This window comes from Acanthopagrus latus, chromosome 12 (assembly GCF_904848185.1).
Source record: "Acanthopagrus latus isolate v.2019 chromosome 12, fAcaLat1.1, whole genome shotgun sequence".
Taxonomy (NCBI): domain Eukaryota; kingdom Metazoa; phylum Chordata; class Actinopteri; order Spariformes; family Sparidae; genus Acanthopagrus; species Acanthopagrus latus.
In genome coordinates this window covers 4,318,058-4,343,496 of record NC_051050.1, presented here as the reverse complement: position 1 = coordinate 4,343,496, position 25,439 = coordinate 4,318,058, and the positions used below count along the sequence as shown (strand labels likewise).

Genomic DNA, 25,439 nt, shown 5'->3' with positions numbered 1-25,439 from the left:
TTCTGTGTACATCATACAGTTCTGTTTAATGCTGTCTTTTAATAATATATGAAAATGTATTGATACAGTTCAACCGCAGTTTCTGAAAAGCTGTCTGGTTAACATCTACTGTGTTGTTTATTAAACTGGTCTATACATAGAAATGTTAAAATGAGACGTTCTGTCTTTAACAACAGTTTGCATCGGAGCTATCTGAACTGCCTTAACAGCTACTGAACAGAATGGCTTGAACTACGGTAAACACATTCATTTTGGCGATCCCTTATCTCATGAGGTCAGAATTTGAATTTGTTATTCAATTTGGTTGATGAGCAGATACATGCAAACAATTAACTTCAGCAGTCCCTTCCATTTCGTGTTTGAGGCCCATTTCGGTAAGCTTACTAGCTAAACTAATATGGTAAATGTGGTAAACATTAGCTGCTAAATGTCAATACTTTAACACTGTCATTCTAAGTTCGTTTGCGTGCTGATATTAGCATTTGAAATGTGTGATTAAGCCTGTGTCTGACTAGAGCTGGATATTGTCTGGAGAATTCACAGCATTTGAGTGGGTGTGTTGATGACGTTGCACGGAGTGTGGCTACATCCTACATTTTTCTGCTTGCCTATAAACTGCTTCAAACCTTCAGTTGATACCTAGGATCCCCATTCATGTAGCATTAATAGATACTGCATGGAGAGAGTATTTCCAGCAGTGAGAACGCAGACAGTCTCCTGTTGTGTGCTACATGTCTGAAAGGGACACGCTGGACAATGTCTGGACAATATCCTCCAACACTGTCTGTATTTCATAGAGAAAAGTTACGTTTTCATTTCACCTTTGGTGAATCTAGACAGGTTCCCCCTGCCTACAGTCATGTACTGAACACAAGATGATGAAAATTGATATCCATCTTCTAATCTGGCATTGGTGACTGATACAAAAAAAAGGATTCTACTTTTACGTTGCTCAAAGAAGTTATCCTTGAACAATCCCAGAGGCCAAAAGCTGTAGCTATAACCCCAAGACTTTGACAAGTACGTTGCAGAGCAATTTTTGCCGAAACATCCCCCGTGCTCCGTTACCATTTCTTGGGAAAAAATAATTATTTTAATTACAGAATGGAAGTAGCAGAAGCTGAGCTGGTAGAATGAAGCGGCTGTGCATCATAATCAGACATAAGCCACATCAGATCGTTTATTTATAACAGAACAGAGTGTGCTTACAGGCCGAAACCACTGAGTCGCTCATTTACTATGTAGGTGACAGTTACAGGGGCGGGGGGTTCTGGGTGGTGCACCTGCTCTGCCAAGCAGATACACAAAGGTGGATACACACACACACACACACTGTATAACCACATACAAACACATGAAAGGTAGAATCATACAATACCTCCACATTTACACGCAACCACACAAGAACACACACCAGTCAAAGAGCACAAATACACTCATTCACATTCACACACATAAGCGCACATGCACAAATATGCATGTATCCTCATACAAACACATGAAAGCTAGCATCACACACTCGGATACAAAAGACAGCCGAATTAAACACACACGCACACACACATTGACATATTCACACAAGTTTGCATGTGTTCATTTAGACAACACACACACACACACACACACACACACACACACAAAGACAAAAACAGAAAAAATACACACACACACACGCCAAATGCATACACATAAACGTGAAAGCCAGTCACACACTCAGGTACACACAGTATATAACCACATAAAAACACATACATAAAGAAGCTCACATCACACATACAGACACCGACACACTATCCTGCCAGCCTGCACAAAAGCACAAATCACCACAAACACACACACACACACACACACACACACACACACACACACACACACACACCAAATAATCATTTAAACCCGTACGTGCACATGAAGATAACACAACAACACATATCAAGGAAGCACATACAAGCATTCACACAACATGCCATGGTACATGTACTCATAAAACTCATGTGTACTGTAAGTGCAGGTCCACATTTAGACAGTTTTACACATAAACACAGACACATCTTTTAAATGCTAGATCAGTACTGTGGTTCTGTGTGTGTGTGTGTGTGTGTGTGTGTGTGTGTGTGTGTGTGTGTGTGTGTGTGTGTGTGTGTGTGTGTGTGTGTGTGTGTGTGTGTGTACGTGTGTGTGTGCATGTGGGCAGATTAATCTAGTGGGGTCGCTGAGATGACACTAATCCCTTCGCTGATTATCTAGAGCATAACATCACTCTAATCTGATGGTGGGGGGGTTAAGAAAGACAGACAAGGTTAGAGAGGGAGAGAGTGAGTGAGCAAGAGAAGAGAGAGAGAGGGAGAGAGGGAGAGGCTGCGCTCACACTCAACATGTTCAGGTTGGGTTCATTAAACTCCGCACAGCTTCTCTAGTCTGTATTCTTTTATCTCAAGTTCATTTCAGGTGAGAATCTGAAGTCTCGAGCCTGAGAATAATCTGAACCAATTGCAGTCGATCAAACAATATTCAAAGCATTACGGGGGAAGGTACATGAAGTGCCTGGTGTCTGGAACAGATTCATAGAATAAAAGAAAGTCAAGATTCAGATGTTTTTTTAAGTGTTCGCTGATGTTCAGCTCGTGTTACCAAAACTGTGTGATGAACATCATATTAAACCCAATACACAGTTTGACCAGTTTGATCTTTCTGTTAATGGATTTTCAAAAAGTGCACCAGGGTTTGTTACCTGGTAGTACAGGTCCTCCTCAGAGCTGTATCAACTCCACAGTCTTCTTCACATTATACTGATAACAACACGTGTACATATACTGGTAACTACTTTATGAAAAGATCCTAGGACAATTGCATTATGGTTCTGAAACTAAGACGTTTCAGAATCCAATGCTAACCACCCTGTCCTAAAATTTTAAAAGTTTATGAATGTAAAGATTTTTTTTCATGATTTTATATGATCAAATGAACAATTTGTGTATGTTTCCCAACAACTGTGCTATCGTCCTATCAATAAAATAGAAAGTGTATCAATAATGAATGCTTGTGTCAATTGCTCAGTTATTCTGACCCCCCATCCAACCACCTTACATTTACACTGAGCAGACTAGACTAGATAATAATTTTGCCAATCCTTAAGCCAATTCAGGATTGGAGATGTGAAGATTGAAGATTTAACCAGAATGGCACTCAGTAGAGCAAAGGTCCAACGGTTCCCCTTAAATTCAATCAAGTCTAATCCGCTATCAAATAAAGCATATTTGGATCTGTATTTTTTACTGGGATTGGCATCAAATTGTACTCAGTCACAGATTCCATCCACCTACGCCTGTTTTTCATCAGCATTCATACATTTTCCCCAAGGAAGTAACGAAACCGTCGGAAAATCTCACAATGTTAAAGAAAGTGAGAAACAATTCCCGGATCTGTTAGTTTATCCAGTCCTGCACCAGCCGAGACCCAGCCTCCATCGCAGTTTTGCTGAAATCCGTTGATTTGTTTTACATGTAATCCTGCCGACAAACCAATCAACAACAAACTGGACACATTCTGACCAGATGTCGAACCATCGTACAGCCGCACTACAAAGAAACAATTCTGTAACCCTAACTAGAGTTCGGGACCTAGTACTCCTCTGTACTGGCGACCCACCTGGATGCTTCCAACTGAAACATTTGTTAAAGCAGTTCTGTACTGCGAGACAAGCATGTTTTCCAATAACAAACTATCTCACTGATGTGTCTAACATTCGCAGGGTAAGCTTCCCTTCAAAGAGCACACGAAAGATGACATAATCCCAAATGGGGCAGGTAACACTGTGGTGAACACCCCCAAAACAAGCAAAGGAATCTATCAGCAGCATAACACCCTGTGAGCTACACATTCAAAAAGATCTAGGCAGCACTCACCATCACCTGGGGACGCAAGAACAACAAGCCAACAAACTGTCTATCAACCACCACACAAGCACAGAGCAATCACTCAGAAACACAGCCAACCATTTATCTATACCATCTATGGCAACGTTGCAGTGGTGACCTAACAGCCACCTAGTAAAGCCTCAACAATAAACCAGCAACTTACTCAACCAACTGGTATGAGTGACTTTAGTCTTGAGTAACACTGCAGCCTGAGGATGTCAACGCAGGAAGATCAAGTCTGAGTCAAAGTTTAATGACCTTTTTCTCCTGACCATTCGAGTTCCAACATTTTGTAGAAAGAAGTAAGGTCAAGGTTAGAACTGGGTAATGCACTGTCGCTGATATAAATGAAAACTCTGTGGGGTGGCATTGATACTGAAACACAGCTTCTCCCATCAGGGCCCACAAAAAGCCAACAGACTTAGAACAGACGACAATCTGATTTCACCTGATCAGAACAGTCATGGGTAGAAAGTAAAAAGGATGTTTTTTATAACTCCGCTGGCAATAGTGGAACTGTGTGTGTGTGTGTGTGTGTGTGTGTGTGTGTGTGTGTGTGTGTGTGTGTGTGTGTGTGTGTGTGTGTGTGCATGTGTGTGCATGTGTGTGCATGTGTGTGTGTATGTGTGTTTCATATCCCTGGCTGTCTCTGTCTCTTAGTGTTATCATTATCAAAGTAAATTGCGGCTCCCGTGTGCCAGATGAAGAATACAATATTTCCATTTCTGACTCCGCGTCGTCCCTTCTCTCTCCGGCTCTGCAGCTACATACCATAATCACAACACTGTCACAACACATCGCGCACACAATGGATCACTCCAGCAAAGAACCCCAAACTCTGGAGTTTAACATTTCTTTTCCTCTGTTTCATTTTATTCATTATATATTTCTCCCTCATTCGACTCTATCAGAATAGTAAAAATGGATTCTGAATCTTAGCATTTATAAAATCTTTAGTTTTGTTTCACCTGATCTATGTAGCAAACGGACACTTTCAGAGAGAATCTCGTGTACACAGAAGAGATTTCAACATGTCAAGATATATATTGAATATTCCAATATAGCTTAAAAATTTAGCAATGTTACAACAAAGCCATATTGACCTGCCCTGGGACAAACCTTGTTAGTGGTTTGGGGCAGCTTGTGATGGTTACATCAGATTACAAGCTATGTGCCAATAAAATACAAATGTAATAAAGAAAATAAAACAGTCTTAAAACTTTAAAACATTAAATAAAATCCTCCCAGTAAAAGGTTGTATGTTTCTCTGAAAATGGAAGTTTCAGAAATACTGCTAGGCCCGTTGGTTCCTACAGGGGGAAATCTACTACTCTATTACAAATACTCGTCGACAGTGTGCTTTGCAGTGACAGTTTAGAAAAGAAAAAAAGTCACTTTTTAATTAAAAAATGACCTGAAAGAGTTTGACTGGCCTGCATATAGCCCTGACCTCAGCCTAGGGTAACCAGTTCCCGACAGACCAAATGTGGAACGAAGAGTTTGTTTTCAATGGGACACTTTACTAATCCTGAGAGGAATTTTGATAAGATATCTAGTTAACTTGAACATAACTAAACATTAGAGCTCACCCTTAGCTCATTACATATCCTACCCCCTCTTGTTTTTTCAGAATCTCGCTGCTTTTTAAGACCACGCGTTATTTTCCTTTCTAATTGGGAGTGCTGCATAGTGTGGTAAATGCTAGTTACCTCAGTCGCTGTTGCCTTAGTGTTAGCTGCTGTTAACCGGTGGGCTAACCTGCACTTTAACCATGCCTTGCTGGTTTGATCGAAATCACTGTGAAGCCATTGGATCGAGTCAGTTTTAAGAATGCATCTGTCCTGCAGTGGTTTGACTTTTGAAAACCACAACCAGTCAAAACGTGGGCCATCGTCTCTGTGTGTGGTACGTGGGACGAGGGACGAAGAAAATGTTGTACAGTCCCACACGAAAGCGCGACACCTGGCCACACTACCTCAACCCCCTGATCTTGCGTCTGAGTGTGCAAGAGTAGCATATTAATGTCCATAGTTATGGAATGACATTTAAATGTGAAGCTGTTGACATGTTCTGGTCAAAAAACTTCATGTACAAATACAGTCCCATGCAGCTAGTAGCTGCTGCATACACAAAAACCCATCTAAAAAACCCTGTGACCTGAAAAATCCATCAGACACGTGTAACTTCTTGGTGGCTTCAAAATTGAATATCTAAGATCTTTTGTTTCCCATGAGCACGTTATGAACTAAACAAATGAGAGAATGAGCAAGAGAAAGAAAGAGAGCAGGTAGAGTCAGATAGCTGAGAGCTGACATCTTCCATATTTGATGCATCCAGTCAAAGGTAATTAAGCTCTGCGTGTGTGTGCGCGCGTGCATGTGTGTGAATACATCTGCATGTGTGTCTTTCGGTGATTATATGTCTGTGTGGGTGAGTGTGTGTGTGTGTGTGTGTGTGTGTGTGTGTGTGTGTGTGTGTAGTGTGTGTGAGGGAGTGAGTGAGTGTGTGAGCAGGAGAGAGAAAGAGAGGCAGATTATCTGTGTCAGTGGCCATTTGCTCACAACTGGCGCCACAGCGAAGAGAGCCAGAGGCAGAGAGCATCATGGGTAAATGAGCACACACTGCCGAGCGTTTTCCACACAGCGGGCCGAGAGGGAGAGAGAGAGATGGGGAGAAATTGCATGCCAGATGACCTGTCTCCTCCAGTGTACGATAGTGTTTCACACACACACACAAACACACACACACACACACACACACACCATCGGATCAAAACCCAACAAAGCAGTTCATCCAAAGTTGATGGAAAGAAATAAGTGCATTGTAAAATAATAACAACAAACACTCACATACACAAGTACACGCACACACACACACACACACACACACACACACACACACACACACACTCAGCCTGTGGTGTACCTGTTAGCCTGGAGTTGGTGTACGGAGGTGAGAGGCTGTCATGTGATGCCATGTACTGAGACCCATCTGCATAACTCTGGAGGAGGAGACAGACATACGGGATGAACATTCATAGTTACTTCCTGTATGTAGCTGTCAGACAATAAGCAGCAGAAGGGGCTGTGATCATAGGGATACCTGTAATAGAACAGCATATTAGCTTTAGCACTGTTTGCAGTTGACACAAAGTAGCACTAGCAGTAGCAGAGACACTGCTGGATGAGCTCATCTAAGTCTTTTGATGAAGACAATCTGAGTCATATTTATATTTGTATGTTCCTTCTTGTTACAAATGGCAAGAGATGAGAAGATGGAAGCTACTCTCTTAACTCTGACCCAGCCAGAACAGTCAGCTAAGCTTAGCATATAAACTGTGAGGACATAAAATATAACAAGATATAATGTGTTAATATCAGTGCTGAGGGTCGTGCACTACAAAGAAATGCATTATTGCAACAAATGATTTGAGAGTCTAACCACCACTTTAGTGATGAACACAGCTGAACCTCAAATGCCCTGGATTAGTCCACAATAAAGTCAACTGGTGAGCGAGCTACTTAATTGAGTTTGTTTGAGTGTGTTTGGCCTGTCAAGTGCAGTTCATTTGCCACCTAAACGCATTTTTACCTTTAAAGTGTGTTCTAATGGTGTCAGGAAGCCCAATCCAATATTCATTTATCTATTGATGTGTCATTTTGAGGCAATTTATATTTGTACTAGGCACTGTTTCCTTTGATATTGTTTTATAAATTGACATGTTTTCTTTTTGGGCTGCCTGCTGTGCACAACATCTTTCTGTGAAGTGCTCTTCAGGCTGTTTCTTTTACCAAATTTGCTGTCAGCCTTGTGGCATTATGTCATTAAAGAGCATACAAGAAAGACAAGATCTGACTTTTGTGTACGTCTTTTGTGTGATTTTCAAAAATAATAAGCAATGTGCAATACAACACATATCGGGGGCTTTTAAAGCTTTCTGAGACAATACCGCGTGAGAGATAACAGGAAATGAGGGAGAGGAGTGGAACTAAGGTGCCCGGGCAGACTTGAACCCACCACCACAGATGATGTAAAAAGTTTGGAGTTTAAATTGATGGCTGTTAGATCTGCGTTATAAAAAAAAAAAGAACCAATTACACTGCCATGGAAAATATTATTTCTCCAGGCGTTTTAAGGAGCTAGGATACACGCCACTTAAACCGTGACGATTTATGCAGCGTGCATGCTGATGTTCTCTGCTACATGTCGTCTTTCCTCCAAAGGCTCCTCACAAGTCTAAGCAACATGTCAGGACACCGCTTGTGTATTAGTTGTAGTATTGATAACAATGGCAGATTGGAGATCTTCTAATGCTAGTAATGTCAATGAAAATAATATTAAGAATGCCAAAAGCAATTGCATTTAACCGTAAGAGTCAGAGTTAGACTTGATTATTGTTGTGTTGTTGTTGTTAGTCACCTTAGAAGAACGACTTCCACTCGTCCATGACCCTGCGCCCGTTCTCTCCTCCATATCTATACGAAAAAAAGAAAGAGAGACAGGAATTTAGACGACATGGCAATACGATCCAGGAAGGCACACGAGAACGTTAATGATCTAAAAGGAAAAGTACAGTTTGGAAAAAACCCACAAACTCCAATTCCCCCTCATATATTGCAGTGTTATCGCTTTAATCATCATGATTTAAAATAAATCCAGCCAGCACATAAATGATGAACGAGGACGCACTCTCTCAGATTTCAGTGGCAAAATGAAAAACCTATACCACTTTTTTAAGTTTGCTTGTGCATCAAACCAATGTTTTAATGCCATCAGTTTACTCAGCAGCTGCTTTAGCGAACATCTCAAGTCCTCAGATCCACATTTTACATTTGAATCACTCAAGTAATCATGTGAGTGATCATCACTCTCATCACATCACTGTCAACACTCAATGCCACATACAGTATGATATTACTGTACAGTGTCTGTAATCAACTACAGCAACAAAGATCATCCTCTCTCTGCGCTCCATGTCATTAAACATTATTGATTATGATTGCAGAGCCTTTAATGTGTCTCTGTAAAATGTAATGGCCCTTTAAGCCTCCTGCAGACCACTAATCCCCGCCGCCATCGCAGGATCGCTAGATCCATGATGTTGTATGTCATAGGTGACCTGATCACTGCATTAGATGAAAGGTCAGTGGGTCAAAGATATTCCATCCTGAAGGGAACGCCAATGTAGCAAAATTCATGGCCATCCATTCAATAGTTGACATATTTCACACAAAAAATCAACCTCGTGGTGGCGCTAGAGGGCAAGTCAGGAGATTACCAAACGTCGTCATCGCAGTCCATTTAATAGTTGTTAAGATATTTCTATGAATCTGGACCAAAGATTCGCCCATAACTAACAATAGCAAGACAAGAATATTGTTCATCACCATCCTACAGATTTAAAATGACAGAATACAAAATGTGTGACTTTGACCCACACCAGCTGTTTACATCTCAACCTGCTATCAGTTGTGCTGAACTTAACCAAACTCTAACTGCAGTGGTGGCTAATCAGAAAACAGCCATACGAATCGACCATTTGACACTGACAGACAATCTGTTCTGTTGCCTAAATGTGAGGACTCGAAGGAAAAGAAAGAGACGCACAGAGGCCGGGAGACACTGACATCAAGAGACAGCTACATGACAGGTAGATCAGTTCATCCAGGTTGACTCAAATGTGCAGACGGCAGCTCTTGCTTACAGTACATACACACACACGCCCGCACACACACACAAACACACAGTTCTTTCATGCATTGTTGTGCTCAAATCTCTCCTCAATAGGCTCTCCATTATGTTAGTGTGTGTATAGTGAGCAGCTTACATTCATTGTCGAGTCATTTGGATTGTCAGCTTATCTGCGTTTGAGTGTGTGCGTGTGTGTGTGCGTGTTGTAGGCCGATAGAAATAAAGTGGTTCAGTTACAAAGAAGCCTCTTGAAGCAGCACAGGAAGTCACTACCTCAACAAATGTATGTTTGGGTTTTGGGTTACCTGTTTGAAGAATACATAATACAGAATTGGGGGAAGAGAAGAGAAGAGAAGAGAAGAGAAGAGAAGAGAAGAGAAGAGAAGAGAAGAGAAGAGAAGAGAAGAGAAGAGGGTAAAGATAACACTGGGCACAATCACTTGATGAAAAATTGGATTTAGGGAACATCCATTTGATCAACATCAACACATATTCAATAATCATTTGTACTGAGGGAACATATATCCACTGACCAGATACTTGATTGTTTGAAGTGAAGACATATAGGTAACACATCCTTGAACAGTCTGATTTAGGGAACATATACTTGATCAGTTTGATTTTGGGAGGGTTAGGGTTAGGGTTGATCAATTTGATTTTGGGAACACACACTTATTAAAATTTTGGGAATGGATGCTTGATTGTAAAGATTTCAAGGACACGGTATTCATCAGTCTTGTGTATGGAGCTCACATTTGGTCAGATGGAGTTAGGGAACACACTCTTGACCTTGAAAACAAGGACAATCGGTTGGAATTAGGGAACATGTGTGTTCGAATTAACACCCAGTGTGTGTGCGTGTGTGTGCGTGTGTGTGTGTTCCCTTCCCTGGATTTAGGGAACAAATGTGGTGATTGTGCACAATAACCATACTCGTTAAAGGGAACTTATTAACTTACTAACTTATTAGTTAGCACTGCCACAGACTTGTTTTAACAAGATTTCAATGTGCAATCCTTTAAGCTGATCCATATTTTTTGTACTACTTTACAAGAATATTCGACTGGTAACTGTGCCAGTTGTGTACTACATGATTCTCCATCACACACTTGAGCACACACTTTGTTATGTTTCTAAACTTTGACAACAACGTTTCTGTCCAAAGTCTGCTTGGAAACACGTTGGGAAAAGAGAAGGGGTGAAAATTACAAAAAGAAAAGTAGAGCAGGTGAGTTTGATGATAGCTGGTCCAGATGCAGGGGAAGTGTAGGTGAAGATGGGGAGGAAGAGGACGGGGGTAAGACAGCAATTAAAGAAAGCATCCTTCAGCATTGAAAAGTAAGAGACGGAGGGAGATTGGATGAGAGTGAGGAGAGGAAGAGGGGGAGAGAGGAATACAAGTTGGTGTGCAGGAGTTGAAAGATGTGGAGGAGGAGGAGAGAAGGAGGCATCCATGTGTCCTGCACCTGATAAGGCCTCCGATTGAGGGCTATAAATTACACCACAGAGGGAGAGAGAGAGGGAGAGAGGGGGAAAGAGAGAGAGGGAGAGAGAGAGAGAGAGAGAGAGAGAGAGAGAGAGAGAATGTACACACAAGCAGGAAAACTCACTCAAAAGCACACATACATACCCCCCGCTCTCTCTCTTTCTCTCTCTGTCTCTCATGCAGACACACACACACACACACACACACACACACACACACACACACACACACAGCGCAGGTCATCTATCATCAGTTAATGAACTTAGACTGACAGACAGCTCCATGTCTCTCACACTGATCCTATTAAGACCTGCTTGACACAAAACAGACTCCTATTAATACAGTTAGCCTCTGTGTGTGAGTGTGTGTGCGTGTGCGCGTGTGTGTGTGTGTGACCAGTGAGGACAAAACCAGGCCTGTAACCGAGTATGACCACTGAGCCACTCATATTATTTAGAATGAGAAATTGTTTATCTGTGCATGGGACACCAAACATGGTCAAGCTTAAAAAAGAAATCACCAAGATTTTGTTATTGTGTTGAACCCGGTGATGATTTTGGTCATTGATATCATTGGGTTATATGTGCCTAGCTCAGATATATCTTCATTGGTGTGTCCGACCTGTGTCGATATGAAAACCTTGGTTTTTTAGAGATTATGACACAGTAGAAGATGCTTGGGCTGATGTCATTTTGTATGGTAAAGTGGTGTTATAGAGCTTTTTGTGTTCTTCCCTTTCTTTTACCATGTTATGTAACATTTTTGTGCATGTAAAAGCTCTGCAATGTGAAGAAGCCCAAAGCCCACGCCCGTGGACCCCGTAGCTAAAAAGGTGCGTTCAAGTGTGAAAAAGGGATGCTGAAACAATGCATCATATGATAAAAATAATGTGTTTTTTGAAATTTAAAGTATATGAACCTATTCTACTATGACACCCAAACAAAAGTATGAACCTAAAAAATGTGCATAATACAACCTCTTTAAACTGGGAGACATCTTGTCATGGTATATCTTGTCAAAAGTGTTTGATCGCATTTGGGGGATAATTGCTAAAAGAATGTGCATATATGGGCCAATACATGGACATCAGGATTGCTCTTCCCCCCTGGTAATAAATGGTTTGTGATTGACAGAAATGAGGACAGTGGTCGTGCTGCGAGAACATCAAGCGAGTGTGTGTGTGTGTGTGTGTGTGTGTGTGTGTGTGTGTGTGTGTGTGTGTGTGTGTGTGTGTGTGTGTGCACCTGTGTGAGCTCTATAGCTCCACTGTTCTCATCTGGTCTCCTACCAAACTATAATTAACTGTAGGCCTGCCTGGCCCATCCCCCAACACACACACAAACACACACGTGCACGCGTCAGATGTGTGTGTGTGTGTCAGAGCTTTTTAGGGATGTTTTAATTCGTCAACTCAAACACACTCATTAAAAAATTTCCTGTTAACAGCAAATACAACCAAATAAATGTTTTTATTCTTTGTTTGAGGGAAAAATATCAGAAATCGACATATGGGTCTCAGCTATTTATAAGGATTCCATTAAAACACAACAGATGATTCACAGTGATGGTATTAAAAAAAAAAAACAATATAAAGAGCTCTGTGTGAATAGTAGTAAAAACATTTTGTCTGTACACAAGATGAAAAAGAGACACTGGTGGTTTGTAACCTTCATATTTACTGAAGATACTCTGAAGACTCTTTTTTAGCCAAACTCTGCTGTGTAATCAAACACTTTTACACCTTCCCAACTGGGAACATTTCAGACACTACATCTCCCGTGGAAACGACTGCACACATAATGAGTGGTAAACAGCCTTGAAGACAACATTCATTGGAATTCACTTGTATCCAAACTGAGCTTTACCTCCACGTGAAAATCAAACAGTGTGCTGTCTGGCAAAGTGCTCTCTAAATGTCCTCTTTCTTGGTGATATCATTTTACTCCCTTGATGAGAGGTGTTGTCTTTGTTGTCCCTAATCTCTGCTATCTGATCCAGCTTCAATAAAGTGCTCTATCACAGATAACAGCCAGCCTAAATATGCCTGATTTTTTTTCATCAAGATCCATGAATCACTTCCCGAGAAATTATCAAAAAAATTGAAAAACGTCATATTTCGCCATGATAGAGAAGAAAAGGAATCTGTTCCTTTGACAGGATCCTTATGTGGTCTATTTTTGATGGAGACCCATCCTCCGTCCAAGTTTTATGAAAATGGGTTTTTTTTTTATGATTTTCCTTGACAAACTAACTAACAAAAGTATAGTCCAGACTGAGTTCAGTTTAATGACTTCTCATATGTCTGAAGACATCCTGGGGTCATGGAAAAGATGTTACTCTGTTTCAGGAGGGTTCAATTATTGGCCTGCATCCTAACCCTATTTGTAAGAAACACTTATTCTCAGTCAAAAACTGATGCTTTGGGATTGTAGGACAGGTCAGCCGCCTTCCAAAATTGTCAGTTTTTGATGAATTGGAACTGGAAAAATCAACTTATCTCACAAATGGCACCTTTAATAGTGAAAGGGCACTTCCACATGCACATTGCGAAGAGATTGGGACTAAACAGCTGTGTGGCCTTAAGAAAACCACTTATCAGTGAGGCTAATCTGAAAAAAAGACTTCTGATGAGGTTTTTCCATCAATGGAATTTTTTTGTTTTTCATCCCTGATGGCACGGGCATATTCCAAGATGAAGATGTCATCGAGCTCACATTGAGAAAGAGTGGTTCAGGGAGCATGAGACATCATTGTCACACATGGATTGGCCACCACAGAGTCCAGAATCTTTGGGATGTGGTGGAGAAGTCTTGACAGACCAGCCCAACCCTCCCATCATCAATACAAGATCTTAGTGAAAATGAATGCAACTCTGGATGTAAATAAATGTTGTGACATTGCATAAGTTTCTCAGAATGACGCCACGGTCAGTGCGCACCGTAATCAAAGCTAAAGGCGGTCCAACGATATAGTAACATGTGTAAACTTATTTTTGTACCAGGCAGCGTGTAAAGGAAACAGACATGACAGTCCTGCCCACACTCTGTGACCGAGAGAGAGATGGTGACAAAATAAACTCTAAAATAAACTCTCATTCAAATGACCTCAATGTCTGCTAAGTTGACATTATCAGGGCAGAAAGAAACACTCTCTCTCACTTTTCAAGAGAAGAGAAGTGAGGAGAAGAGAAGAAAATAAAGGGGGTGGGATGAACTTAAAGAGGGATGACATAAGTAGTAAAGAAAAGAAAAAAAGAGGAGGAAACAAGGCCAGCAGAGAGGAGATGAAACAATGAGAGGATGAAATGATGAAGAGAGGAATCAAGAAAAGAGAGAACAAGAGAAAGGTTGTTGAATTTGACCAATGGTACGCGTTTACAAATGTCCTGAACTCTTACGAGATAAAAGGACGACTCGCTGTCGGAAATGAGAGAAACATGGAGGACGACAGACACACAACGATTTAATTCAGTCATTTTATATAATGCAAAGAGGAGCTTCTTGTACTCTCACTGAACTACATTCATGTTATTATCCGGGGTAATCACACACACACACACAGGGACACGCACACACAGACATGACACACTCTCTCTCTCTCTCACACACACACACACACACACACACACACACAGACATGACACACTCTCTCTCTCACACACACACGCTAAAATGAGAGTAAGAATTAAGAGTCAGATTACGTCTCTGTATCTTCGCCTTTAAAGCTGCTTAAACTGTCTAACACCCACAATCCCACCGTGTGTGTGTGTGTGTGTGTGTGTGTGTGTGTGCGCGCGCATGCATGCGTGTGTGCACGGGTGCGTGTGTGTGCGTGGTTGGACAAGCGGAGGAAGTGATGTAATGATTCAGGAAGTCGCCCATGTCCTGTTTTGTTACATGATTCGTGCTCTCTCTCCTCGTCCCTTCTTTTGTTTTCTTGCTTTGCTTTTCTTCCTTTCCCCCACTTCTCTCCTCTCATTCTACCTCCATTTCTTTCTTTCTTCCCTCCTTTCCCTTCTATTCATCTTTTCTTTCCTCCTCTTTTAATTCTCTCCATACTTGTCTCTCCCTCTCTCCCCCTTTCCCCCCTTGTTGCTGTTATCTTTCCCATCTTCCTTCATTCTTCTTTCATGTTTTTTAAAATATCATCCTTCCCCTCTTTATGTCCCTCTCCATCTCTACATACGTATTTTTTGTTATTGGTGTTCATTTTTTCTTTCTCTTAATTTCGTCCTCCTTTGGCTCTCTTTTTCCATCCTCCTTTATTCCCATATTTCCTTCCTTCTGTTCAATTTTCCTTCCCTTCCTTTTCTTATTGCTGTTCTATCCTTTCCTCCCTCCCTCATTACTGTGTCTCCCTCTCTGACCATTCTGTCTTCACTCCTTCCTTTCCTAATCTGTCTCCTCTCCTCTCCTCTCCTCCTTTTCCTCTCATGTCCCCCTCCCTCAAAGATTTCCTTCCATCTCTCCCTCTCTTCCCCTTCTTTCCTCTCCTCCTCTCCCATCGATTTTGAATTGAGGGACCAGCAGAGAAAATATCCTCCCTGCCTCTGAACCTGCCTGAGGAGCCTTTGAGCAAGGCACGGCAGCAGACGGCATCCCCATCTGAACCTTGATGCACAGAGCTCTCCTCTCTCTCCGTCTCCGTGGTTACGGATCTCTGATGGAGAGGACAGTTGGAGATGCCACATCGATTGACATCTTGTTACCATAGTAACGTGGAGAGAGAGGACAGGAATGACCATCATAAGGCAGAAAAAAAAAACATTTGTATGACACAAGAATAGATTTTAGGTTTTTATATTAGGTTTTTTTTTAGATTAGAGGACAAAGGTCTGTGTATTTAATTGATTTGTGAGTGGTTGTTGTCATTGACTGATTCAGTTGGCGCAATGATCATACAAATCCCTAAACAGATAAACAAACAGAACAGAGCTTTCATCAAGGATAAGAAACAAATCTATGTTGTTTCTGTGACTGGATCATGATTTCTAAAGGTTGCAAAAGAGTGAATTCAAAATGAGTGAGATCATTGCACACAGGTTGACCTCCTCCAACAGTGAATAAAACAGATTTTATATTATCCTAGTTTCCATTCTTTGGCCTGTTGTTCATGTATTATGAGCCACGCTGATCTTGAACTTGCTCAACAATGCCAGGCCAACAGGTGGATTCATGTGAAGACACTTTTTTGCAATTAGTGCAAAGTGCAAAACTTTAATTTTCCAGATATTCCACCAAATATGCAGCCCCTGTCCCCTAAAAAGTCCTTCAAGTTTACCATGACCATGTTATCCAATGAACTGGTGAAAATGCTTTGTTGGAAATATGACGATGTCCTAATGATGTTCATCATCTGCATAAACAGGAAACTCTTCTGTTGAACGAAATGAGCAAAACGATCACTGGCCACATCTTTTGTTTGTTTTCACTACTTGGAAACTAAAGACTGTTATTGGGTACATATCAAATCCACCATATGCCCTTGAAATTGTGCTTGACATTAATAATTTGTTTAGTTTAATATGTTTCATGGGAAATGTAAAATGTAGTGTATTTTCTTTCGGTAGAGTCGCAATGTTCTTGAACTGGAAGATGGACGAGGTGGGTGGTTGATGTACGAGGTGCAGAACTTTGCCACTAGAGACAGGAGTTCCAGATGGCGCCTAATTTCTTCCTAAACATATTTGCTATTGCGTAGTGGCAATATCTAAAGACTTGAAGCAGGGATCCTGAGGTGTTTACTATTCATAACATTTTACAAAATCCCCTTGTGTCCTCGCAGCCCAAATTAACCTAACTACACATGGGGTGCAGGATGTGAACGTACGTAGGACTGGATGTTGAAATACCGAAATGCTGCCAAAATGTCTTGAACGCTGTTAACAAAGTCTTCATGACACATATGATCAGATTCATTGTTTATATATTATTTGATCAGATAGTTCTTCATTCCAAAGCTGAGCCAGTTGTTTGATTCACACAGGGCTCTTGAGAGCTTTGACTTCTATCGTTAAATGAAGGCAAGTATACTGTGGAGAAACATGTACTTATGAAACTAGAATAAGGGAAATAAGTATCCACTCTGCAGCTCATCCTTAACAAAGAAAAAAATGTACATAACATAACTTATTATTATTATTATTATTATTATTATTATTATTATTATTATTATCATTCCATTAGTGAATAAACAAGCTGTTCTCAGAGGAAAATAAGGTCCCAGAACACTGTTTGGAGCAGGAAAGGTGGCTGGGTCCGCCACATATAATCAAAGTGAAACAGTATGAAATTGTGTTGTCCGTTAGGGTCAAAAAAGTTTGTTTATTTAATTTGTTTAGGCATAGAAAAAAAAAATCAGTCCATGAAGAGCTTTCTCTTCTGATTAAATTGTCTTCCTCAAAACTACACAATGCACCTTTAAAGAATCTCCAACAGACAATGTCACCTCTCCTGGAGGATTACAGGTCGTTGCTTGTGAATATTGCAATCATAATTTTTCTAAAGCATATTTGGCAAAGTGAATTAGTTGCATGAAACACATGCACAGTTTTCTCAAACTCAAAAGCTTCGGGGGGGGGATTTAAGGAGGAAATCAGGGTTCAAGAGGTTAATGAAGAGAATTCTGTCCGTCTGTCTCACGCACATTCAGTCAATGTGTCAGTGTGTCTGTCAGAAATTATTTGTACACACACACACGCGCACACACACACAGGCGCGCGCACACATGCACACACACAGAGGCCAGCGTTTCCTGTCATTAGGCAGCAGAGCCGTTCTATAATTAGAACATCTGGACCCAAGTAAGTTTAGTGCCAGTGCCCTCACACAAACATGCAAACACGCATGAGGACACACACACGCACACACACACACACACACACACCAAAAAATGCACATACTTTAGATATCAGTCACTTGTGTCTGTTTTTTCCTACTGTTTTGTTCAAAAAAAGCACATTAAAGCAAGAAAACAAACAACAGCTTGGAGAGCTAATGGCACGCTAAATGAAGAGAGAATAGCTCATGTAGACAGAGAGAACGGGAGGGAGAGAGACAAAGTAAGAGAGAGAAAAAAACATTAGCAAGTTCAAACATGGTTTTCTTGAATCAGCCGCGTTATGTTTTTTTTTTTTTTTTAAAGGCAGCCGAGCTCAGAGCCTACAGAGGCCTTTCCAAAAGAGAGATTAATATTGATAATAAGAAGGCTGTTCCTTTTTGTTTTGTTTTTTTTTTTTTTTTCCATCTCTGTGGTGGAGGAAGAATAAGCGGCGCAGGCGATTCCTTTGACAAACCCCCTCGTCTCTCCACACAGGCCCATGTGAAGCTGAGCCAACTGTGGCTTAGATCTCTACACACCATCACAACCAGAGGAACAAAAGGAAACTCAAAAAAAAAAAAAAAAAAAAAAAAGGAAAATAAATCTGTGTGCAAACTGGTCGGAAGCTAAAAAGCAGCAGAGTTAGCAAAACTTTTATAAAGACTAAGTGAGAACAATTCAGATGAAGGCACAGAGCCAAAGGCTGGCTGGAAACTAGTTGTAAGCAGAATGAAAAAAAAAAGTGAAACAGGGTTTATTGAAGTGGTTACTGATTTAAGAGTGACACGACTGTGGAGTAATGGCTGGAACGCTTCATGTTTTCAGCAGCTTTATCAAAACTGTTGCAGCCTTCTGTGAATATGAATTAGTGTTACACATTTTACTAAAATGTTTATGTTTTAGATGCTGACATGTTCACTACAAACATACACAATACTACATACAGCTCAGTCCAAGGAAATTTGGTTCTTTTTACTCAGTACAAATAAAAGAAATAAATAACTTGGCTGAAGCGTGCCCAATGAGTCATTACATAAGTGACACCAAAGTCAAGGAATATGCTCACTTCTGATTGGCTGGCTGGTGTCCATTAAAGGCGCAATATGAAACAATTGGCCCCCTGTTGAATTTAGACCCAAAACGAACAGGGGTCAGCTTATCACCAAAGTAACTGCCAACTGCCGCCAAATGTAGCTGCAGTAAGCTAGTAAGCTAAGTTAGCTGTGCAGCTATCAGTCGGGACTGGAAGCCTGGAGTGTTGGTGTTTACATCAGTATCACTGACAGGACCGGGACCGGCCAGGGCTAGCTGGTTAGCATGCTAACCTCAGCTTTATCTGAGCGTAATCTCTCTTGGTTTTAAAAGGACTACATGAAATCTACACTAACACAGAGGGTGGAGGTAATACACTTGAAGCTGTTGTAAATCAACAGAGGACAAATAAATAGTCCCAAAAACAAAACAAAAAAATGAAAGAGCGGAATGGATGGACCGAAGGGGAGACAAAACTTGTGGTCCCCATTACGCTCAGTCTCACTGCTCCCACCCACATGGGTCAGGCAACAGTTGGCTGATCAGGGATCTGATAAGAGCTACAACAGAATGTTTTGCCTTCTGTGTGTATCATAAGCCGTAGTTTCTCACTTCAAGTCGCTTTAACGTGACATGTGGACAGATGACTAATTGACAACAACACCACTACACTATTACGTGAATCAAGAAGTTTTCTAATATCAAAGAGGACAAGTGTGTGGCCCGACCTACACCTGTCAGGTGTCTCATGACAGTAATCCTGCGGGTCAAAGTGTCGCATGTGCACTTAAGCAGACTAATTAAACAATAAAAGTTAAATGTAGGTAGTTTGCAACGCATGAAATGCACAGATGAACAGTATGGACTGAATCCCGACAAGATGAGAGTTTTTCTCCTCCTTTTGAGGCTCTCATGCCCGCCACTCCCTCTCCCACACAGGTCGCTCCCACTGAGAGGAGGTTTGGAAAAATGCGGGCGCTTCCCTCCTTCTGTCGCTTCGTGTGCGACAGAGAGGCGGCTTTCAGCGTGGGTTCATTTTGACTTCCGCCACCGTCATCACAGGGGGCAGACAACTGGCTGCTAAGGGCCACTGTTACAGGTGGAAGAAGTGAAGATCACATGAGAAACTTCATCATTCAACATCTGGCTTCAGACATTTGATAGAAGGAGAGCATTCAGGTCTCAGACTGACAATTTAAATCAACTACAGCTACCAAAGGACGGTTGGCATTGAATCCTATATTCACGCTTGATGGATCATTTATAGGCTGATTCTAGTACATATCGAATCAGTATATTGCTGAAAAGGGTTTACAAGACATCAAGACGTCCTCAGGCTCTGTTGCTACATCAGCTGGTGGCTTGTGAAACACGCCTCTTATACCTGTGATAGTTGAACTACTGTTAAATTAGATGAAATAAGTGCACCAAGTTTACATCTCGAGAGCTTGTCAGCACAAAGTATGTCTTAAAATTCTCGAACACGTCCCCTGAGGAAAACACCTGCGTCATGCCTACTTTTTTTTTTTTAATCTGGATTCCCCCCTGAGCAGACGCTGTGAACCAGCCACAGATGACAGCCTGACAGAGAGACAGGCGGAAGCAGCGAGACAGTCACTCAGACGCAGTCAGACAGTGTTTCGGATGACTTTTTTTTTTTTTTTGTTAAACTGAGTCTCCAGGTAGATTTCTGTTTGACAATTCAATTAAGGCCTTCTTTCTCTCCGTCGAGAGTTTTGTGTTTGTTGGCTTTATAAAAACTCTATCTCATAGACACCTGCCAGCTTAGAGCTAATGCAAGCAGAGGGACGAGTGAGCTTAATCATACAGGGAGAGAGAGAGAGGGAGAGAGAGAGAGAGAGAGAGAGAGAGAGAGAGAGAGATGTGGAGAGGAGCAGAGAGATTTTTGAAACTGGAGAAAGTCCAGCGGGTCGGATGAGGAGAATCGAAATGGTCTCTCAACAAGCGCAGAGAAGCCTGGAAAGTAAATCAGGAAACAGTTGTGCTGCGATAAACAAGCTCAGAGAATTGTACCTTGACATCTGCTTTTAATTAGTGTGGGGGAAAATGAAAAAAAAGAAAAAAAAAAAACACAGCTCTTCATCTTGTTTTCCTTTTTCCCTCTCTTTTCTTCTATCTGTAGCGGCAAAGTGGCTAATCCCTCCATTGTCGTCCCTCCGCTTCTAAACGTGTAAGTGCGCGGAAACCTCCGTGCTACCTGTTTCAGCACCCAAAAATCACCTATATTCCCGTGGCGCCGCATCGTTTTTTTTCGGCGAACATCACAGCTCTTTTCCCGGACCAATGTTCTCCTGCGGGGCACATGGTTACACTGTGGGTGTGCTGAATGTGGGTCACTTCGTATGCTTGCTGGCTGATGCGTCAAATCTGTGATGAATAGTTCAAACACACTTACTCGCGGGGCGCCCCACTATCTCAGTGGGTCGAGTGTGTGCCCCGTGCACGGAGGCTGTGGCCCTCTGCCGCGCGTCATCCTCCACGTTCCCATCCTGTTCCCTGTCTATCTTCGGCTGCACTGTCAAAATTAAGACGTGATGAAGCGAGAAAAACAAAAAAAAAGATACGCTTACTCACTTTCTTTTAGAGAGTGAGTCATGAAGATCGGTACTGCTGTCACAACTTGATGTTTAACACATAGGTTTATCCAAAAATCTTTTGGTCCGGTTTAGCATGTGAGAGTATGAGGAAACAGCTAGCTTAGCAGTTTCCACAGCTCAAAAACGCATAAGCATATATAACTCACAGGGTTGTGGTTTCATGGGTAGTTGTGCGGTGACCCTATTTGTCTTTCATGTAATGACTTCCAAGAGTCCGCAAGTAGCAGTTCGAGGATTTGTGGTATGAAGTTCATTGCCACAAGAGTCTTAAAAATGCCTGTTTTTAAAGAATCACATTTCAAAATGAAGTAAAATGTATTTCTAGTGAGTAAGATGCTGGTGAATGGTTCTTCTACTCTCCGGAGTAGGTTGAGCTCACTGGTATATAAGGCAGACGGTTTGTGTCTGGCTACTCAGCCAACCCTTACTGACACTGATATATTTTGTCAGGTGATGTGAATTGGTAGTCAAATAGAGGTAGGACTCCATAGCGCCCACCAAGGAAGTGGATAAGAATATTTTGCAGAATTTTGAACATCACTCCATCGTTCACATCTCACACACACATCAATGGGCCGATGCATCTTAAAACTGTTCTCCAACCTCCATGAAACAACATAAGCAGTGGAGGAGGAAGACACAATGAAACAAGTTGAAGAAGAAGTCACTGTGACCTCACAAAACACTTTTGGCCATCACTCAAAAATGTATATTACATGTTTGCCCAAAATAAACACATGCAAATTTCTAATAGGATAAAATGAGGAAGTTGAGACATTTTATACCCAAAAGGTGAAAGGTCACCTTCACTGTGACATCATAATATTCTGCACAACATCCTCTGGACATTATTCAACGCCATAGCTCGTTTCACAGTTGAACTCCAGACAATATCCAGAAAATAAGATCAAGGATCCTTATATATGATACTCGTTGACACATGCAGCACACAACAGGAGGCTGTCCATGTCAGACGTGTACACACATGTAAGGAGCACTCTATAGTCTGGATGAGTGGCACAGACTGCTCCATAATGATGACTGTATCTGCGCTGATATCAATACTACATGTTTCTACGATATCAACAGAAGAGTGGAGAAGAGTGACATACAGGTGAGCAGCGAGAGTGCAGAGCACCTAACACAAGCAGCGACCCCCTCCGTAGGAAGAAAGCTGGAGCATTTTGGATCTGAGTCCAGCCGCAGCATTAACAGGCCACAGGGAAGCGCGAGAGGCCGAGTGGGGTGGAGGGGGGAAATACTCCGGGCAGATGTTTTGCAGAACTTTGGCGATGAGCAGTTTAAATGCCATTTCTGCATGTCCCCAGTGCACGTTTGAGTATGTGTTACAGCTGATTAAACAGGTACTGACACGGATGATTAGACGTCGTCGACGCGCCCACTCGCTCGCTGTGATTTCACTCTGGACAATCGTCTGCTCCGTTCACACATGTGGCTCCCCCGGACTCAGGACCAAGGAGCTGGCAGGGAACAGTCCGAGGCAAATAATGCAGACACACACACACACACACACACTGCTCCTCCGGCTGGATAAGTCTAGTAGGTAATCTAGTAGGCACCAAAATCTGTAGGAACAGCTCTACAGGAGAATTTAGCAAATATTTGCTAACCTACAAGCTAATGAGGCTAGCTTTAAACACCAATAAAGCACATGTGAGTAGATTTGATGATAGCTGTGTCATTAAGTTTCATTTTCACACATGTAATGCAGCCTGATGCTGTTGAAGACACCCAACACATCAATAAGAATCCCTCATACATACAGTATACAGAGCTAACTATGACGGGCTATTATCTTATGGAGGTGGAATCAACAAAAGAAAAAAATAAACCCTGTGACAGCAACAGTCCTGAGAGCAGCAGGCTCGGTTTACCTGTAATGAAACTTTAACACGAGGCTTTAAGGTTAAATTTGTCACACTGTTCACCCTGAATCACACCTTTATCTGATTTCATTAACACTAAAAACAACCTTTCCCTTCGTGTACTCCTCCTCCTCTCTTTCTTCTCCGCTCTCCCTCACCTCCCTACCTCCCCTCACCGCTCTCTCCCCCGCCTAGCTCTCCTCCTCCTCCCTTCATCCCCCCACCTCCCCTCCCCTCTTTACTTTCTTTCTTCTCTCCTTTTATCTTCCGCCTCTCCTCGCTCTTTCATGGCGTCCTGTCGTCAAGTGTAAACATGACTGAGCGCTCGAGCCAGAGGGGTTCGACTCCTATCAGCTCTTCCTCTGCTCTCGTCCTCCAGTCACGCCCCTCCTGCTGATACCGCTGAGGAGACGGCGAGGCTCACTCACTCCACTTCACAAAAATAAGAAATCAGCTGCTGGAAAAGGTGACAACTGCTTTTATGAGACAAACAGCAGCAAGCTGTCTGAAGGGGATCTGGTGCTTTTTAAAAAAGAAGAGCAGTGTTCATTAAAAACCTTTACAGGCTGAAACCTGTGTTCTACAGTTGAAAGACGCATTTAATTACCCTGGTATCACTGCATGGAAGTGCATTTCACACGGTTTTTTTAGCCTCCATTGGCTCATAGTTTTGGTTCAATTGCACTCCGACATACAGTAATGTAAACATTCCTCATCATTTCATCTCAGACTGAGTCAGGAGTTAGACTGGCCCGAAAAGAGCTTAAAAAAAAAGTGCTGTTCCTGCACTGGCTAGCACAGTCTGACGTGATAAATCTGTGTGTTGTGAATCTTTGCGGTTGGGATGGGATTAAAAATAGCCTCACACACTCACACCGCATGCACCTGTACAGGAAGGACCATGTGAATTAGTTATGTAGCAGTTGGTTTGTGGGGAAGTGAGAGCCGGGCTCAGGTGAATTCCATCAGCCCTGATCCAACCCACTAATAACAGATGACCACTGAAACCAGCACCGATTTAGAAGCCATTTACTGAGAAATCAGTCACACAGTCACACAGTCACTCAGCGACGACAGAAACAACCCAGGACTTTCCACGGCAAGCTGATTAAGACTGCTTCCTCCTTCGCTACATCTCTTCTCAGTTGTCAAATACTGAGCGTGTCTGTCTGACGCTCAGTGGCTTCTTGCTATTTTTTACAGACATGTCCATCTTGTTGTCTACAAAAATAGGACAATTTGGGTTGAATGCTTGGCTAAAATGTTTGTACCAGGCAATACAAGATTATCAATTAATTATGGTTTAAACAAATTTGATGCTTGCAGGTGGTTTGAGCTGTCTCCATGGTAACGAGGCGTTATCTCTATCTGTGCTACAGTTTGCTTTTTTTTTTTTTTTTTTTTTTCCCCCTGGCATAGGCACCCTATTCCGCTTGCCTCTATCATTTTCATGTGACAAAATATTTTTTGGTCATGGTACTAATTCCATAGCTTTTTAGGAGAGGGCTTGGAAAGCAGTGACCTGGGACCTGGGAGTCCACTGCAAATGAGACATGAATTAGCTAGTGTGCAGTTTCCTGACTGTATGTTTAATGTTGGTCTGGTGATAAAGGGTTTTGTATGTGTTTTTCTTGCAGTTGGTTTGCTGAACAAACGGCTTTTGGCAGCGCTGACAGATTGTGAGCTGTAGTTTCCCCGGTAAACATGCCAGCTTCTTTGGCTGCAGTGGCTAGGCTAGTTAAATAGAGCGGACAAAGCTGGCGTCTGCAAGAGGGATGAGTGGCATCCCAGCTCCACCTGGCCTGCAAACACTAAGCCTGTCGGCGCTGCCTGGCCCAAAGACACTCCGGCAGTGAGGAGCGGCTCCGGGCGGGTGAGTGACCCCAAGAGGAGCAGCAGAAGACAGGGAGGCCAGAGAGGATGGTGTGTTTACAGGGGATACTACAGCTCATAACCAGGACATAACATAACCAGAGCGAATGTGTGAGTT

General features: G+C 42.0%; 1 protein-coding gene across 10 annotated transcripts in view; it reads right to left on the bottom strand.

Moving 5' to 3' along the window:
- The window catches only part of LOC119029959 (transcription factor 4-like), a 232,887-nt gene that overhangs the window by 167,996 nt on the left and 39,452 nt on the right, over positions 1 to 25,439 (bottom strand). For all 10 annotated transcript variants that reach the window (XM_037117220.1, XM_037117221.1, XM_037117222.1 and 7 more), the window contains 2 exons: positions 8,337 to 8,392; positions 6,843 to 6,918 (listed from right to left, as the gene is read on the bottom strand). In XM_037117220.1, coding sequence (XP_036973115.1) covers positions 6,843 to 6,918; positions 8,337 to 8,392 — 132 coding nt within the window. The remainder of the gene's footprint in view (positions 1 to 6,842; positions 6,919 to 8,336; positions 8,393 to 25,439) is intronic.